We start from the raw sequence: 18,315 nt of genomic DNA, 5'->3' as shown, positions 1-18,315 counted from the left end.
ATTTGACGGAGGCGGCCGCCTCGTAATTCTCTATGCAGGAAAAACTCTGAATATATATATATTTTTAGTTCATTGGATAGTAATGTTGATATTAGGTGTTATTTTACATTTTTGCAAGTTGAGACTTTTCTCTCCGATTCTGGGGGTATTCCAAAAAGCAGTATGCGACTAAGTTTACTCAGCAAGTAAGTAGATAACCTCAATTTTTGGTTTCAAAACTAGAGGTAACTTTCAGGGTAAGTGGCCACTGAAACGTTCTCCCTGGACATAATTTGCTCCAAAGTAGGTTGTGTTCCAGGGTTATTTTACTTCAGGCTAAGTCTTCTATCTGCTTCAGAAGTATTTGGCATATGCATACCCTTTCGAGGAGGATCCAGTGGGCAGCAGAATTGGTGACGCTTTAAAATGGGTGACACTAAAATGTCAAGAGTGCAAAATAGACACAGGACAGATTTCTGAGGACCTCAGAAAAAAGGTTGTTGTTGCTCATCAGACTGGAAAAGGTTATTAAACCATCACTAAATGGTTTAGACTCCACAAATCCACAGTCAGACAGATTGTGTACAAATGGAGGAAATTCAAGACAATTGCTAACCTCCCCAGGAGTGGTCGACCAACAAAGTTCACTCCAAAGGTAGACATGTAATAGTCTGTGAGGTCACAAAGGATTCCAAGGGTAACTTCTCTCACTCTCACTTCTCTCAAAGGCCTCTCTCACATTGGCTGATGTTAATGTTCATGAGTCCACCATCAGGAGATCACTGAACAACCATGGTGTGCATGGCAGAGTTGCAAGGAGAAAGCCACTGCTTTCCAAAAAGAACAGCCTATCTGCATTTTGCTAAATGATATGGACATTCCAGCATAAGAACCTCATCCCCTCTGTGAAACATGGCTGTGGTAGTATTGTGGTTTGGGCCTGTTTTGCTGCATTTGGGCAGGATGAATTGCCATCATTGATGGAACAATGAATTGTGAATTATATCAGCAAATTCTAAAGGAAAATGTCAGGACAACTGAAGCTCAAGAGAAAGTTGGTCATGCACCAAGACAACGACCCAAGCACACCACTCGTTCTAACAAAAAATGGTTTAAGAAGAACAAAGTTAATGTTTTAGAATGGCCAATACAAAGTCCAGACTTTAATCCAATTGAAATGTTGTGGAAAGACTTGAAGCAAGCAGTTCATGTGAGGAAATCCACCAACATCCCAGTTGAAGTTGAAGCTGTTCTGTACTGAGGAATGGACTAAAATTCCTTCAAGCCTTTGTGCAGGACTGATAAGCAGTTACTGGAAATGTTTAGTTGCCATTATTGCTGCAAAAGGGGGTCACACCAGAGACTGAACGCAAGAGTTTATATTCTTTTGCCACTCACAGATATGTAATACTGGATTTTTCTCAATAAATAATTGACAAAGTATATTCTTTTTTGTCTCATTTGTTTGATTGGGTTCTCTTTGTCTACTTTTAGGACTTTTGTCATCTGATGATGTTTTGGGTCATATTTTTGCACAAATATAGACAATTCTAAAGGGTTCACGAACATTCAAGCAGCACTGTATATGGTTTTCTTTTTAGGCTGCAGAATATTATGGCATAGACTGCACAAAGTTGTAAGGTTGAGGTTGTAATGAAAATTCATTGGTTAGTGTGAGAGTTGAGCAGCATCTGAAATATTGACTGTTGAAAAATGGTGGACGCTTTGACATGTCTGGAGCAGTTGAATGGAGTATATACATATAGATATCTCTATAAAATATTAATATGCCAATTTTAGAAGCTGACATACGGTTGGCTTAACCTATATTTCTGTTAATGATTTTTGGCACTTACAATAACAGACAAAGGAAATGACACAGCTAAATGAAATCAACATAATGCACATGCAAGGATTTAATAGGAATGTTAATTATTGAGGCATTTGAAGGAATACATCAATTTCAAACAGAGCAATTTAACCCAAGATTAATTACAGACTGATTTGTGGACAGGACAAGTTGACATCTATGAATATGTAGTCATTTAAGAAAAGAAGCTCACTTAAACATCCATTTTAAACACCAAGTCTCATTTTACGTAATGTGATATTAAGTAATGACAAAAACTGTTATATGTTATATGTCAATATATTAACTGTGACATCCACAACAGAAATGTATTTATTTGGTAATTTTCGTTTTCACTGGGATGCAATCAATTTGAGAAAAAATCTTCATCCTGTTGGGAATAAAAGACAGGAAAGGTGTTAGCATTAATGTTACATCCATTAAACAAATATTTTGAGTCATAGCCATGACTTACAGCAGTTAGCGAGTTTCTTCCACTCGGGAGACACATCAGCCTTTACCAGTGCACAGGAGGACACATAATTATTGAAGGCTCTGCAGAAAGCATTTTGACTTCCATCATTGAGACACATTTGGAAAAGGCAGTCAGCAGCGAATCGCCTCTTTGATATTATGTCATGGCACTGGGCAAATGGACCCGTCACATTCTCTAACAAGCCACAGTAGCTTTGTCCGCTATATAGTAACTTCTTATCATCTGAGCAAGGGGGAAAGTGCCAGCAGTTGCTATTGCTTTCAGGGACACTCCAAGACCTTGCCCATTCTGTGATGTCTGTCATGCTGTTACCACTCGGTGTAACATAATCATCCTGTAGGTCATTACTGTAGGTTCCACACATTCCCACTATGTTATTATAGTAGCTACTGGACAGTGTCACCATGAGGGTATTTGCCCAATTAAACATGACCTCCAAGCCAAAATCTGTCTGCAGAACCCCTGTAGTGCCTGACTTCGTTATGTTGATCCCCTCAGAGTTCAAATTCACAGGAAGGTTTGAAACTGTGCCATCAATCTGGATAGGATAAAATGAGAGCAAGCAACAGACACATCAAATAGAGAATTTCCAAAGGGTAGTCAACCCTGCTCCTGAAGATTTCAACTCCAACCCTAATTAAACACATCTGAACCAGCTAATTAAGGTATTCAGGATTGCTTGAAAATAGCAGGAGAAAGGTTGGAACTGAAGTCTAGGAAGGTAGCCCTCTGGGTGCAAGGGTGGCTTCCCCTGATATACAATATTACCTTAGAGGGACACTGAGAGGTTTTAACATTGACTTGATGGTACTGACTTACTGTCACATGATTGCGGTTGCCTTGGATGAAAGTGATGTCATGTCCTCTGACTGTAACGGTGGCTGACTTGACGTAAGAACCACGCCCACCTTTCTGCATCTCGTTCTTGTTGACGATGCTGAAAGGTGTTAGTGTTTGGTCTTTGCCTGTAGTTTTAACTAAAGTATAGGAGCAAGTACCCTGGAAGGAGAAGTGGTTTCCATCAAAGGTTTTGTAATGAGGATCTCCTTTGGCAATGCAAGAGGCCTTTGACTTCGCGACGCACAGTGCATTATTGTCCTTCACAGTGCAGTACTCTTGTTCACGGCACTTATAGTTACTGCAAAGATCTGGAACAGAGTATTATGGTTTCATTAAAACCAACTTGGGAAATGCTTTACAATGTTCATTATAGATATACTTACCTTTCTTGTAGCACCCAGTGACACCTTCTTTTATGTCACAGATCTGATCTGCATCACAATTCAAGGGTTCACAGGAGAACACTCCTGCTTTGCAGAGGCATTTCTCTTTACACTCTCCTTGGATGACCGTCTCACCTGACTGCAGAAAAATTAGACACAACAAGTTGCAGTTTTTTCCTGTGACCAGTGTGATGTTTGACTACTGCAAGAAAGAAACTGGAATGGGTTCTTACCTTGTAAAACTTTCCATCTACATTACAACCACAGTCCTGCAAAGTCTTACATTCTCCTCCATCAAACAAGAAGCCATCATCACACTGACATCCTTCCTGACATGGTGGACAATTCTGCGAGTTAGTCAGGCTGGCGCAGGTTGAAGAACAGGTGTCAGCACAAAGCTCATAGTGACTGTTGGCTGAACACTCGAGTGCTGGAAGAATACAAGATTGTTTTTAGAGACTTTCTCAGGAATCAGTTTTTAGAGAGAATATTTAATTTACACAGTATCTTCCTCGACCTAAGGCCAGGTAAAAAGAAGGCCAACAAGAGGATAAGCAAAAAGAAGGTTATTTTGGAACATGCAGCCACTTACGACAGAAGGTGTTACTCCTCCAGATGTTGACTGACATCCCAATCTCTTGACAGCTGGCAACATACCTCTGTATGTGGCGACAGTGAACTGTTTTGTCATTTGGTTGAGCTGCCACATCTTTGACACATTCATCAAAGAATTTCTGAGGTGGAATTTTTTCGTAACAACCTAGAAAATGGTCCCTTCTCTGCGATTAGCATACTGCAAGATGTTTCTGCCTCTGTCTGTTTGTCTTTGTCTGGATTTAAGCATTTGGAGCCACAAATTGTTTGGCACATCATTTTATCTGATGGTGAAACCCAGGCCTCAGCAAAATATTCCACGGAAGATGTCTGAATACCATCTGGCAAGACAAAATCATCTGCACTGTTTCCATTGTAGTTACCACAGAGACCTTTGACTGCATTTTTAAAAGTGGATGGGATCTCGATTTTGGCCATGGAGACTGTATCATACGTCAGTTTCAGTCCAAAGTCTGTTTCCACAACAATGTTAACACCGCTCTGATAGACTTGTGCCAGTCCTTCATCCACAGTCACAGGGAGATTGGTTTTAACATTGTCCACCTGTAAAGAAAACACCACCATAAAATGTAAACATTTTAGGCAACAGTATTTGAACTCTTAAAACTATTGTTAGTGTTTCAGTAACCAGTACATTACCTGAACCTCCCAGATGTGGCCAGGCAGCAGAGTAATCGTGGATTGCTTTATTTTTATCTCCACTCTTCGAGTAAGGACTATCTCAGAGGAGGACTGCTGTTTCACTAACACACTGAAGGAGCTCATGTCCTTATCCTTGTCCTGAGCTGTCTCTGCCAATCTATACTCACAGTCTCCTTTAACAGTGAAGGACTTCCCATCAAATGACTGATAAAGCCCAAAGCCTGACACTGAACAAACTGCTTTGCTCTCCGGGAAACAGCCCTGAACTCCATTCAGGACCTGGCACTTCTCGTTTGGCTTGCAGGTGAATCCATCATTACACTGAACTCTTCCATTCTCTTTGCACTCACATCTCTGCTGGCACTTGTCTTGAGGGAAGAACTCCTGACCCAGTTGATAGTAACGGCCCTCGTAAGAACAGCCACACTGCTGTGCAGCCACACACTCACCATCGCTCAGGACAAAGCCTTTGTCACATGTGCAGCCTTCAACACAGGGAGTGCCCTCACAGGCTTTGGGCTCAGTGAGGCCACGGCAGGTCTGCGGGCATCCTGTTGCACAAACCTCATAGTGGCTGTGTGCCTTACAGGTTGTAGCTGTGGACAGATCATATTAAGTACTAATGTCAAACTAGAGTAATGAGTAATTAATTATATTTGAAATAATGCAATACTAACGGCAGAAACTGTTGGTTCTCCAGGATTCCACTTTGCCAAGCGCATCTTGGCAAGCAGCTGTGTATGCAGTAAGAGCACTGCAGAGGGCTGACGAATGGCCACCGTACATACACATATCATACACGCAGTCCTCATAAAACTGATTTGGATTCACTTTAGTATGGCAGCCTTTAAATGGCCCCAGTTTGTCGGTGATTGTGCTACAAGGCTTTGTAAAAGCGTCTTTGTTTCTCTCCATGACATCACATTTAGGACACACTTTTCCTTGACATCCATCTGAGCATCCAGGGTCATCCCTGACTTTCCAGCTGGTTCCAAAAATTGTTGAGGTTGAAGCAAGGGTGTTGTTAGGAGTAAGAAAATCATCATTGACATTGTTGTTCCAGTTGCCACAAAGCCCCCCCACTACACTGTAGTAAGTGCTGGGGAGAGTCAGTGATACGTGGCTTTCCCAGTTGAATTTCAAAGTCAGGCCAAAGTCAGTTTTTATCACGCCAAAGTACCCACTGTAAAATATTGAAAGTCGACCATCTTCTAGTTCAAATGGCAAATTCACATAGAGATTGTTGACCTTTAAGACAAATTCATCCGGGTCAATTAATATCCAAAACCATGTGTTATTTTGTAGGTGAGTGTACAGTAACATTCAACTTGTTTATGCATGCAGTTATTCATATTAATGGTATAAGAGTCTTTTTGATGAACTGACCTTCACTTTGCGTGGGCTTTCCTTACTCAAGACAATCGTGTATCCATAGACTGTTAATGATACACTCTTGGTATAAGCAACCGCCATGTTTCTTCCTCGGTTCTCATTCTTGACCAGTACCTCAAAAGGTACCAATGATGGGTCAGCTGTATTGAGTACCTTGGATAAATAATAGGTACAAGTTCCTTGGAAATCAAAGGTTTTACCATCAAATGTGCGGTAGTGTGGATCCCCTGCACCCTGGCAGGTACTATAGGACAATGGGTAACAATCTTTCACTCCATTACGTGTGTCACACACTTGGGACTTCTTACACTTTGTTGGTGTGCATTCCACATTTCCAGTTTGAGAGTTGCACACGCATTTCTCTGTGCATTGATTCTCGCTCCAAAATGTCTGCTCTGCTAGATAATATCTGCCTTTGTAAGTGCAGCCACACTTTTTCACAGGTATGCATTCATCTCCACTGCGGACAAAACCATCATTGCACTGGCAGCCTTCCACACATGGCAGTGTGCACTTGTCTGGGGCATCCCGATCAGCACAAGAGGCAGCACAGGCTGTGCCGCAGGCATCATAATGCATGTTGACTGGACAGTAAGTTTCTTGAAGAATTAAACAGAGAAAAGAGAGAAAAATGAATAACGTGGCAGATAAACAAATATTTTGCTTTTATGGTACACTGATTATAAATATAAATACCTTTGTTGTAGCACCCAAGGGCACCATCTTTTTTGCCACAGATCTGATCTTTATTACATTCCAAGGGTTCACAGGAGAACACTCCAGCTTTGCAGAGGCACTTTCCTTCACACTTTCCCAAAATGACTGTCTCACCCGACTGCAGAATATATTAATGAAATTATTATTTTGGTGGGAAAGATAAAATCTCACTGTTTTTTTTTCTGTGGTTGGTGTCACTGGTGTCATGTTTGAGTGCTATTAGCAATAAATAAATAAAAATAAAATCTAAGGAACAGACCGGATAGATTCTCACCTTGTAAAACTTTCCATCTGCGTAACAACCACAACTATCCAAAGTCTTACATTCACCTCCATCAAACAAGAAGCCATCATCACACTGACATCCTTCCTGACACATTGGGCATTTCTGTGATTTTGTCAGGCTTGCACAGGTTGAAGAACAGGTGTCAGCACAGAGTTCATAGTGACTGTTTTTGAAACATGTGAGTGCTGGAAGAAAACAGCAATTTTAAAGAAATACTTAGGGTTCAGTATATTAAGGAACATTTAAGTAGATAGGCTAGAGGAGAGTTATTTTTCAACCTAAAGTATGCAGCCACTTACGACAGAAGGTGTTATTCCTCCAGATGTTGACTGATGTCCCAATTTCTTGACAGCTGGCAACATACCTCTGTATGTGGCGACAGTGAACTGTTTTGTCGTTTGGTTGTGCTGCCACATCTTTGACACATTCATCAAAGAATTTCTGAGGTGGAATTTTTTCATAACAACTAGAAAATGGTCCCTTCTCTGCAATTAGCATACTGCAAGATGTTTCTGCCTCTGTCTGTTTCTCTTTGTCTGGATTTAAGCATTTGGAGCCACAAACTGTTTGGCACATCATTTTATCTGATGGCGAAACCCAGGCCTCAGCAAAATCTACCACGGAAGATGTCTGAATACCGCCTGGTAGGAGAAAATCATCTGCACTGTTTCCATTGTAGTTACCACAGAGACCTTTGACTGCATTTTTAAAAGTGGATGGGATCTCGATTTTGGCCATTGAGACTGTATCATACGTCAGTTTCAGTCCAAAGTCTGTTTCCACAACAATGTTAACACCGCTCTGATAGACTTGTGCCAGTCCTTCATCCACAGTCACAGGGAGATTGGTTTTAACATTGTCCACCTGTAAAGAAAACACCACCATAAAATGTAAACATTTTAGGCAACAGTATTTGATCTCTTAAAATATTGTTAGTGTTTCAGTAACCGGTACATTACCTGAACCTCCCAGATGTGGCCAGGCAGCAAAGTAATCGTGGATTGCTTTATTTTTATCTCCACTCTTCGAGTAAGGACTATCTCAGAGGAGGACTGCTGTTTCACTAACACACTGAAGGAGCTCATGTCCTTATCCTTGTCCTGAGCTGACTCTGCCAGTCTATACTCACAGTCTCCTTCAACAGTGAAGGACTTCCCATCAAATGACTGATAAAGCCCAAAGCCTGACACTGAACAAACTGCTTTGCTCTCCGGGAAACAGCCCTGAACTCCATTCAGGACCTGGCACTTCTCGTTTGGTTTGCAGGTGAATCCATCATTACACTGAACTCTTCCATTCTCTTTGCACTCACATCTCTGCTGGCACTTGTCTTGAGGGAAGAACTCCTGACCCAGTTGATAGTAACGGCCCTCGTAAGAACAGCCACACTGCTGTGCAGCCACACACTCACCATCGCTCAGGACAAAGCCTTTGTCACATGTGCAGCCTTCAACACAGGGAGTGCCCTCACAGGCTTTGGGCTCAGTGAGGCCACGGCAGGTCTGCGGGCATCCTGTTGCACAAACCTCATAGTGGCTGTGTGCCTTACAGGTTGTAGCTGTGGACAGATCATATTAAGAACTAATGTCAAACTAGAGTAATGAGTAATTAATTATATTTGAAATAATGCAATACTAACGGCAGAAACTGTTGGTTCTCCAGGATTCCACTTTGCCAAGTGCATCTTGGCAAGCAGCTGTGTATGCAGTAAGAGCACTGCAGAGGGCTGACGAATGGCCACCGTACATACACATATCATACACGCAGTCCTCATAAAACTGATTTGGATTCACTTTAGTATGGCAGCCTTTAAATGGCCCCTGTTTGTCAGTGATCATGCTGCAAGGCTTTGTAAAAGTGACTTGGTTTCTCTCTGCGGCGTCACATTTAGGACACGCTTTGCCTTGACATCCATCTGAGCATCCAGGGTCATCCTTGACTTTCCAGCTGGTTCCAAAAATTGTTGAGGTTGAAGCAAGGGTGTTGTTAGGAGTAAGAAAATCATCATTGACATTGTTGTTCCAGTTGCCACAAAGCCCCCCCACTTCACTGTAGTAAGTGCTGGGGAGAGTCAGTGATACGTGGCTTTCCCAGTTGAATTTCAAAGTCAGACCAAAGTCAGTTTTTATCACGCCAAAGTACCCACTGTAGAATATTGAAAGTCGACCATCTTCTAGTTCAAATGGCAAATTCACATAGAGATTGTTGACCTTTAAGACAAATTCATCCAGGTCAATTAATATCCAAAACCATGTGTTATTTTGTAGGTGAGTGTACAGTAACATTCAACTTGTTTATGCATGCAGTTATTCATATTAATGGTATAAGAGTCTTTTTGATGAACTGACCTTCACTTTGCGTGGGCTTTCCTTACTCAAGACAATCGTGTATCCATAGACTGTTAATGATACACTCTTGGTATAAGCAACCGCCATGTTTCTTCCACGGTTCTCATTCTTGACCAGTACCTCAAAAGGTACCAATGATGGGTCAGCTGTATTAAGTACCTTAGATAAATAATAGGTACAGGTACCTTGGAAATCAAAGGTTTTACCATCAAATGTGCGGTAGTGTGGATCCCCTGCACCCTGGCAGGTACTATAGGACAATGGGTAACAATCTTTCACTCCATTCCGTGTGCCACACACTAGGGGATTCTTACACTTTGTTGGTGTGCATTCCACATTTCCAGTTTGAGAGTTGCACACGCATTTCTCTGTGCATTGTTTCTCACCCCAAAATGTCTGATCTGCTAGATAATATCTGCCTTTGTAAGTGCAGCCACACTTTTTCACAGGTATGCATTCATCTCCACTGCGGACAAAACCTGCATTGCACAGGCAGCCTTCCACACATGGCAGTGTGCACTCATCTGGACCATTTCGATCTGCACAAGAGGGAGCACAGGCTGTGCCGCAGGCATCATAATGCATGTTGACTGGACAGTAAGTTTCTTGAAGGATTAAACAGAGAAAAGATAGAAAATGTAAAAACCTTGCAGACAAACAAATATTTTGCTTTTATGGTACACGGATTATAAATATAAATACCTTTGTTGTAGCACCCAAGGGCACCATCTTTTTTGCCACAGATCTGATTTTCATTACATTCCAAGGGTTCACAGGAGAACACTCCAGCTTTGCAGAGGCACTTTTCTTCACACTCTCCCAGAATGACTGTCTCACCAGACTGCAGAATATATTAATGAAATTATTAATTTTTTTGCTGGGAAAGATAAAATCTCACTGTTTTTTTTTTTCTTCTGTGGTTGGTGTCATTGGTGTCATGTTTGAGTGCTATTAACAATAAATAAATAAAAATAAAATCAAAGGAACAGACCGGATAGATTCTCACCTTGTAAAACTTTCCATCTGCGTGACAACCACAACTATCCAAAGTCTTACATTCACCTCCATCAAACAAGAAGCCATCATCACACTGACATCCTTCCTGACACATTGGGCATTTCTGTGATTTTGTCAGGCTTGCACAGGTTGAAGAACAGGTGTCAGCACAGAGTTCATAGTGACTGTTTTTGAAACATGTGAGTGCTGGAAGAAAACAGCAATTTTAAAGAAATACTTAGGGTTCAGTGCATTAAGAAGCATTTAAGTAGATAGGCTAGAGGAGAGTTATTTTTCAACCTAAACTATGCAGCCACTTACGACAGAACGTTTTATTCCTCCAGCTGTTGATTGATGTCCCAATCTCTTGACAGCTGGCAACATACCTCTGTATGTGGCGACAGTGAACTGTCTTGTCATTTGGTTGTGCTGCCACATCTTTGACACATTCATCAAAGAATTTCTGAGGTGGAATTTTTTCATAACAACTAGAAAATGGTCCCTTCTCTGCGATTAGCATACTGCAAGATGTTTCTGCCTCTGTCTGTTTGTCTTTGTCTGGATTTAAACATTTGGAGCCACAAATTGTTTGGCACATCATTTTGTCTGATGGCGAAACCCAGGCCTCAGCAAAATCTACCACGGAAGATGTCTGAATACCGCCTGGTAGGAGAAAATCATCTGCACTGTTTCCATTGTAGTTACCACAGAGACCTTTGACTGCATTTTTAAAAGTGGATGGGATCTCGATTTTGGCCATTGAGACTGTATCATACGTCAGTTTCAGTCCAAAGTCTGTTTCCACAACAATGTTAACACCGCTCTGATAGACTTGTGCCAGTCCTTCATCCACAGTCACAGGGAGATTGGTTTTAACATTGTCCACCTGTAAAGAAAACACCACCATAAAATGTAAACATTTTAGGCAACAGTATTTGATCTCTTAAAAATATTGTTAGTATTTCAGTAACCGGTACATTACCTGAACCTCCCAGATGTGGCCAGGCAGCAAAGTAATCGTGGATTGTTCTATTTGTATTTCCACTCTTCGAGTAAGGACTATCTCAGAGGAGGACTGCTGTTTCACTAACACACTGAAGTAGCTCATGTCCTTATCCTTGTCCTGAGCTGACTCTGCCAGTCTATACTCACAGTCTCCTTCAACAGTGAAGGACTTCCCATCAAATGACTGATAAAGCCCAAAGCCTGACACTGAACAAACTGCTTTGCTCTCCGGGAAACAGCCCTGAACTCCATTCAGGACCTGGCACTTCTCGTTTGGTTTGCAGGTGAATGCATCATTACACTGAACTCTTCCATTCTCTTTGCACTCACATCTCTGCTGGCACTTGTCTTGAAGGAAGAACTCCTGACCCAGTTGATAGTAGCGGCCCTCGTAAGAACAGCCACACTGTTCCATAGCCACACACTCACCATCGCTCAGGACAAAGCCCTCATCACATATACAGCTTTCAATGCAGGGAGTGCCCTCACAGGCTTTGGGCTCAGTTAGGCCATGGCATGTCTGGGAACATCCTGTTGCACAAACCTCATAGTGGCTGTTGTCCATACAGGATGCAGCTGTGGACAAACGATATTGAGGACTATTTACACAATATTTTTGCATCATCTTTGAGTTACACGTATTTAAAAATCTTAAAGAGAATAAATAATGTTGGAATGAATACTAACGGCAGAAACTGTTGGTTCTCCAGGATTCCACTTTGCCAAGCGCATCTTGGCAAGCAGCTGTGTATGCAGTAAGAGCACTGCAGAGGGCTGACGAATGGCCACCGTACATACACATATCATACACGCAGTCCTCATAAAACTGATTTGGATTCACTTTAGTATGGCAGCCTTTAAATGGCCCCAGTTTGTCGGTGATTGTGCTACAAGGCTTTGTAAAAGCGTCTTTGTTTCTCTCCTATGACATCACATTTAGGACACACTTTTCCTTGACATCCATCTGAGCATCCAGGGTCATCCCTGACTTTCCAACTGGTTCCAAAAATTGATGAGGTTGAAGCAAGGGTGTTGTTAGGAGTAAGAAAATCATCGTTGACATTGTTGTTCCAGTTGCCACAAAGCCCCCCCACTTCACTGTAGTAAGTGCTGGGGAGAGTCAGTGATACGTGGCTTTCCCAGTTGAATTTCAAAGTCAGATCAAAGTCAGTTTTTATCACGCCAAAGTACCCACTACGGAATATGGAGAATCGACCATCTTGTTCAAATGGCAAATTCACATACAGATTGTTGACCTATAGGACACAAGTTACCAACTAATTAACAAACATTTTGGTTAAAAGTATTGTGGGGTTTTGTAGGTTAGCATATAATGACATTTGTTCATGCAGTTATTCATATTAATGTGTATAAGAGTTTTAAATGTACTGACCTTCACTTTGCCTGGGTCATCCTTACTCAAGACAATCGTGTATCCATAAACTAATAACGACACAGTCTTGGTATAAGCAACTGCCATGTTTCTTCCTCTGTTCTCATTCTTGACCAGTACCTCAAAAGGTATCAATGAGGGGTCAGCTGATTTGAGTAGTTTGGACAAATAATAGGTACAGGTTCCTTGGAAGTCGAAGGCTTTACCATCAAATGTGCGGTAGTGTGGATCCCCTGCACCCTGGCAGGTACTATAGGACAATGGGTAACAATCTTTCACTCCATTCCGTGTGTCACACACTTGGGACTTCTTACATTTTGTCATTGTACAATCAACTTTTCCAGTTTGAGAGTTGCACACGCATTTCTCCGTGCATTTTTTGTCACTCCAAAATGTCTGATCTGCTAGATAATATCGGCCGTTGTAAGTGCAGCCACACTTTTTCACAGGTATGCATTCATCTCCACTGCGGACAAAACCTGCATTGCACTGGCAGCCTTCCACACATGGAAGTGTGCACTTGTCTGGGGCATCCCGATCAGCACAAGAGGCAGCACAGGCTGTGCCACAGGCATCATAATGCATGTTGACTGGACAATCCAGAGCTTGGAGGAGAAGAGGAAAACAAAAATATAAATATTCTGATATATGTCACATTAATTGTCTGTCAGAATCCTAACATAACTGTACAAACAGCACCAGTGTTCCATTCACATTCATAAATCTAAATATTGAATGAATTTAAACCTCTTAGGCCTAAATATACACTTACGGCAGTTGGAAAGTGTCCTCCACTTTCCAGTGATTTTGATTCCAGCTGACATGCAAGCATCAACGTAGCTTTGAATGTTGTTGCAGAGGAAGTTTCTGATACCATTGTTAATACAGACATCATAGACACAGTTATCTACATACATGTGGGGATCCACAGTGTTGTGGCAATTAGCAAATGGCCCATCAGTTTTAGCCATGACACCACAGTTTGTGTCTTTTTTGTACTCCTCTTGAAGACTTAAAGAGCAACTTGGGCATTGTCCATTACAGTCATCATTGCAAAACAAATCATTATCTGGAACCTTCCAGGTCTTGGCAAACTCAATGACACTGGAGAGCACCTTGCCTTTGGGATCAATATATTCATCTCTTCGGTCGCCATTATAGTTTCCACAAAGACCACCTACAGTCTGGAAATAGCTGCTTGGAGCTGTGATATACAACATCATATTCCAGTCATATTTCACCTCTAAGCCAAAATCTGTTGATATAATAACATTCCATCCCCTCTGATCCACTTTTATTTTGCCACCATCTATAGTCAAAGGCAGGTAAGTGTTTTCACCATCAAACTAGAATGAAAAACAAGAACACAAAGACCAAAGAAAGCGATTTACTTATTGTTCAATGTGGTTTAAATACACCAAAAAGCATTATAAAGTGCTTTTCACTTCTACCTCTACTACTCCTCTTTGACTGCCAGCAACCACTGTGTGATTGTACACAAGGACAGAAACCGTCCTTACATATGCCACCCTTTTGCTTCCCCTGTGATTATTCTTTGCCAAGATGGTAAAGGGTACGAGGCCTTTTTGAGGCTTTGTAGTGTTTGCCATGACGTAGGTACAAGTTCCCTGAAAGTCAAATAATTTCCCATCAAATGTTTTGTAATGGGGATCGCCAACTGCCTGACACGTGGCAATGGAAGTGGGGACGCAGACACCCTTTCTGCACTCCTCCTGCTGACGGCACTTAACGGTCTCACAAGGGTCTGGTGGAGGCGTTGTTGACGTAAAAACTTAGGGAACACAAGAAAGATGTTTTTGTAATTTCAATCAGTTACAATTCATCTGCAATTTCTGACTGATTGCACAAAACAAGGAAAACATTCTTCAGTCATGATTTCTTACCTGTGTTACACACTCCTGTTGTGGCATATCCGTGCCTTAGTTTCCCACCAAAAACATAAGCAGCCATCAGCGAATCACCTGATATGGTGATGGGACCTTTCTGCGAACCAATTGACTTAGTAGCCCATACATATTTCTCATTAGCAGGGAATGTTTTCCACTTCAGTGAACCGCTGATAGTGGAGGCTGATGCTGCTTCAGCAACAACAACAACAGTGTTATCATAGCCATCTTGAGAGTGAATGGTCCATGATTTTGACATCTCAGTGGTTGGTATGACATTGGTTAGAAACTCATCATTGGGAAAATTGCTACTGAAATACATCACCATGATGTTTTTGCTACTTTGGATGAGCTTAGCATTTATGCTCAAATCAACAGCTAAAACTTCTCCAGAATTAAGCTTTCTTTTTTTGGGATACCTTTGGCTACTGAAAACGGACACAACAGTGTTGTCCTCTGGGGCAACCACATAGGCTGTGTCCTTGCTGAAGGACTGATGCATCGCAGGGACCAGGTATTCGTTGGAAAGAGACTCAATTGGCACCAGCTGCTCAAAGACATGCTCACAGGTGCCTATGATCATGGAGCACTCGTGTCCGGCCAGGACAGCTACTGGAGACGTGGATGAGATTTTTGTTCCAGACAAATTTTCTTGACTGCGAAGTTGATAAACTTCGAAAGGAGATAAAGTGATAGTTTTGGTCTTTGTGGTTTTCCAAATAAGAAATCCTGAAAGGGAGACAATATCAACTGTGTTCACATAATTGCCATTGATTATGGCTACCAGCTTTTTATATGGACTTGGACCCGTGTTTGGAGTAAAAACTACATAACTCCTGCCAAGTTGATTTATCGGGAAGATCACACTGCTGTCTCCGGTGTATTCCTTTAAGTTGGATGACACGACTGAGATATCGGCAGTAGAAGAGATGTAAACGGTTTTGCGGAAGACTCCATCGCCTTCAATCTCAGTGTTTGCTGGGAGGACAATCCGTTTGGTCTCACCTCGTTCTATGTTCACTTTTTCATTGTAACTCAGTGCCTTTATCTCAATTTTCACAATGGCTGGGGAATTCTGTGCTGTTATGGAGAGAGTGAGACTAGCTTTTCCATATTGGTAATTTGTCATAAAAGCGGTTATGAATTCACGCCCTATTGGACATCCGCTGACTGCTGTAGTAAAACAGAAACACAATAGATTTTTTTAATTTAGTTTTTACATATTTATAGTTAGTGATATATAGTTTATTTAAAGCAAACATCATTAGCAGTAATAATACTTAAATATAATAGTATAGCATTGCCAAAGTACTTGGAGAAAATGTTAGTTGCCATCAAATCTTGATTAAGGGTTAGAAACCACATTACAATACAATATAATTTGTCTTACCAGTAACTGTTAAAACTGCCACGCAGAAAAGAAAAGACTGTGTCTCCATGACTGTAAAACAGGAAAAATGCATTCACCACTCCTAATGATTTTAGTTTTAAATCTAGTTTTACAAGGATGAACATAAGTAATTCCAAAGAGTGAGCAATACTTACCTGGAGGCTAGGTCTCTTGTGAACAAAATATTTTTGAAAAAAGGAGGGTTAATATAGTATTTCTGAACAAAAAAAAAAAAAAATCCGGAAACAGGAACTCATTTTTAAGGTACATAAAAATGTGTGTAAATCAAATAATAAACATAATACTGTAAACAATGTTCTGCATCACAGCTATAGCAAACATGAAACTGCCAACAGAGAGACAGAAATCATGTTATTAAAAGCAATATTTGTGAGTTTATAAACCAAGTATACTTAAAGGAGGGAAGGATTCAGACAGTTTAAAGTGTGTGCGTTTGGATTTAAATGAACACACCACTGTGTACATTTCCTCCCTGTACAAACCAAACAAACCAAACTATATGTCACTAAATACATTGAACATTCATGAAGCATATGCACATGCTTTAGCAGAGGTTGCTTCAGCCAAACATTTCCCGCAAGTTGCGCTTATCTGAGTGTTCACAGTTTATCAATCAATTTTGGGTGATTATGCTGTAAACATCTGTAATGTTTACTCGTGTATAAATGCATCTGGTATGCAATGTGGGTTTAGCATTTAATTTCTACAATCTTTTTCAGTGACTGTGTGTGCAATGACACACTGTTCACACAGAAATAATGCAGATGACTTAGGGTAGAAGATGTTTGCCTAGCTTTCCTGTTGAAATCGATTGTTTGACCATTTTGACAAGACAAACAGAAACTGATGTGTTTTAATTTTTTGTTTGCCTGACATGTTTGCCTAGATAGTGTGTAATGAAACCAGCTAATCCTCCACTTGAAGAACTACTTCTGTTATTTCCCTAATTCATACCTTAGCCAACAGAAAAGTTAATGAGTTTATGTCACTTGTCATCAGAAGATATTCTCTTGCACTTTAATTTACTTCTAGGCAAAAAAATTTAAGTTTTTTTTTTTTTTTTTTTTTTTTTTTGGCGAATCAACTTGGCAGTGTTGTTGCCTCTAGCACAGGGTGCCTTTAATCTGTCCATGGCATGATGAAATCACCAAGACATTTTGGAGGGCAGCATCAAAAAGCTGTCTCTCTGTCAAAGGTCATGGGTCTTCCAGCAGGACAATGACCCTAAACACTTCTGGTGTTTACTAACTGGTAAGTGGTAAGTTACAGTCTACTATCTGGTAAGTTAACTGAGTGCTCTAACACTTCTTGCTTTAAAGTGTCTCTAAACTTTAATGTGATGTTTTCGCATTTATCTGAAAATATTAGTTTACTAGTTTATTAGATTACTACTTAACCAAATGGTTTAAATCAATGTCAAGTACAAAGTTTGCTGTTTTTACAACATAACCCAGTATAGGCTAAACTTAGAAAGCACATAAACTAAAAAGCATATAAATTTTGTACATTCATTTATATACATTATTTATTTCATACATTCATTTGTTTACTTATTATCCAATATATGTATTCATCAGAGACCCCCTTTTATTTGAAACATTTAAAAAACATTTATATAACAATAAGCTAAATGAAATGGGAAAGAAATTAGAGACTAGAAATACTTCAAACACATATTAAAAACTATATAAACAAGAGAATCTGCCGATTCAGTTCTGTAGCAACTCATTCATTTAACCTCCATTAACATGATATCAAATCAAATAAAAAATCAGACCCAAATTTACGTTTTATTTGACCTGATTATTATTATTTTGTGTTCTGTAAATCCTTTATATTTATACATACAGACAGACTTCTACTCTTGCCTCTGGAGGGTGGTGCCCATGCATGTATAGTGATTTCACCCTTGTAGTTCATTTCTAATTGGTGAAACTGGTGGTGTTACAACACTACCTAGTTTCTCCTACATAAAAAGCACTGAAAATCACTTAAATGTACTGTACTCCAACAGGACATAGTCAAACTAGTCATCTGTCTCTAACATCAAACTTTG

At 40.6% G+C, this 18,315-nt stretch overlaps 1 protein-coding gene across 26 annotated transcripts; it reads right to left on the bottom strand.

Annotated features, from left to right (window-relative positions):
* Positions 1–1,866: 1,866 nt before the first annotated feature.
* On the bottom strand, positions 1,867–16,697 carry si:dkey-65b12.6 (IgGFc-binding protein). 26 transcript variants are annotated; one of them, XM_051895544.1, is made up of 16 exons: positions 12,236–12,572; positions 11,526–12,124; positions 10,865–11,429; positions 10,554–10,750; positions 10,250–10,388; positions 9,548–10,152; positions 8,839–9,409; positions 8,159–8,757; positions 7,499–8,063; positions 7,188–7,384; positions 6,893–7,031; positions 6,191–6,795; positions 5,482–6,052; positions 4,802–5,400; positions 4,140–4,705; positions 3,894–3,977 (listed from the first exon to the last, which is right to left on the bottom strand). In XM_051895544.1, the coding sequence occupies exons 1-15, from the start codon at positions 12,348–12,350 to the stop codon at positions 4,271–4,273; spliced, it is 6,501 nt and encodes a 2,166-aa protein (XP_051751504.1). In that variant the 5' UTR covers positions 12,351–12,572; the 3' UTR covers positions 3,894–3,977; positions 4,140–4,270. The 26 variants fall into 26 exon arrangements, with proteins under 26 accessions (XP_051751506.1, XP_051751505.1, XP_051751508.1 ...); XM_051895546.1 differs by lacking the exons at positions 4,802–5,400; positions 5,482–6,052; positions 6,191–6,795; positions 6,893–7,031; positions 7,188–7,384 and adding exons at positions 1,867–2,219; positions 2,304–2,862; positions 3,144–3,472; positions 3,548–3,686 and having other exon boundaries at positions 3,781–3,977; positions 4,140–4,204; positions 7,564–8,063; XM_051895545.1 differs by lacking the exons at positions 4,802–5,400; positions 5,482–6,052; positions 6,191–6,795; positions 6,893–7,031; positions 7,188–7,384 and adding exons at positions 1,867–2,219; positions 2,304–2,862; positions 3,144–3,472; positions 3,548–3,686 and having other exon boundaries at positions 3,781–3,977; positions 4,140–4,307; positions 7,667–8,063.
* Positions 16,698–18,315: the final 1,618 nt, after the last annotated feature.

The sequence above is a fragment of the Ctenopharyngodon idella genome, chromosome 5 (genome assembly GCF_019924925.1).
Source record: "Ctenopharyngodon idella isolate HZGC_01 chromosome 5, HZGC01, whole genome shotgun sequence".
In the NCBI taxonomy this organism is placed as follows: Eukaryota; Metazoa; Chordata; class Actinopteri; order Cypriniformes; family Xenocyprididae; genus Ctenopharyngodon; species Ctenopharyngodon idella.
This window is presented reverse-complemented; position numbering and strand designations above follow the sequence as displayed.

Coding starts and splice junctions, on each gene's coding strand:
- si:dkey-65b12.6 (XM_051895544.1), bottom strand. CDS start 12,350: ATGTGTATGTACGGTGGCCATTCGTCAGCCCTCTGCAGTGCTCTTACT. Junction 11,430..11,525: donor GCCACATCTGGGAGGTTCAG/GTAATGTACCGG, acceptor TTTTCTTTACAG/GTGGACAATGTTAAAACCAA. Junction 8,064..8,158: donor GCCACATCTGGGAGGTTCAG/GTAATGTACCGG, acceptor TTTTCTTTACAG/GTGGACAATGTTAAAACCAA.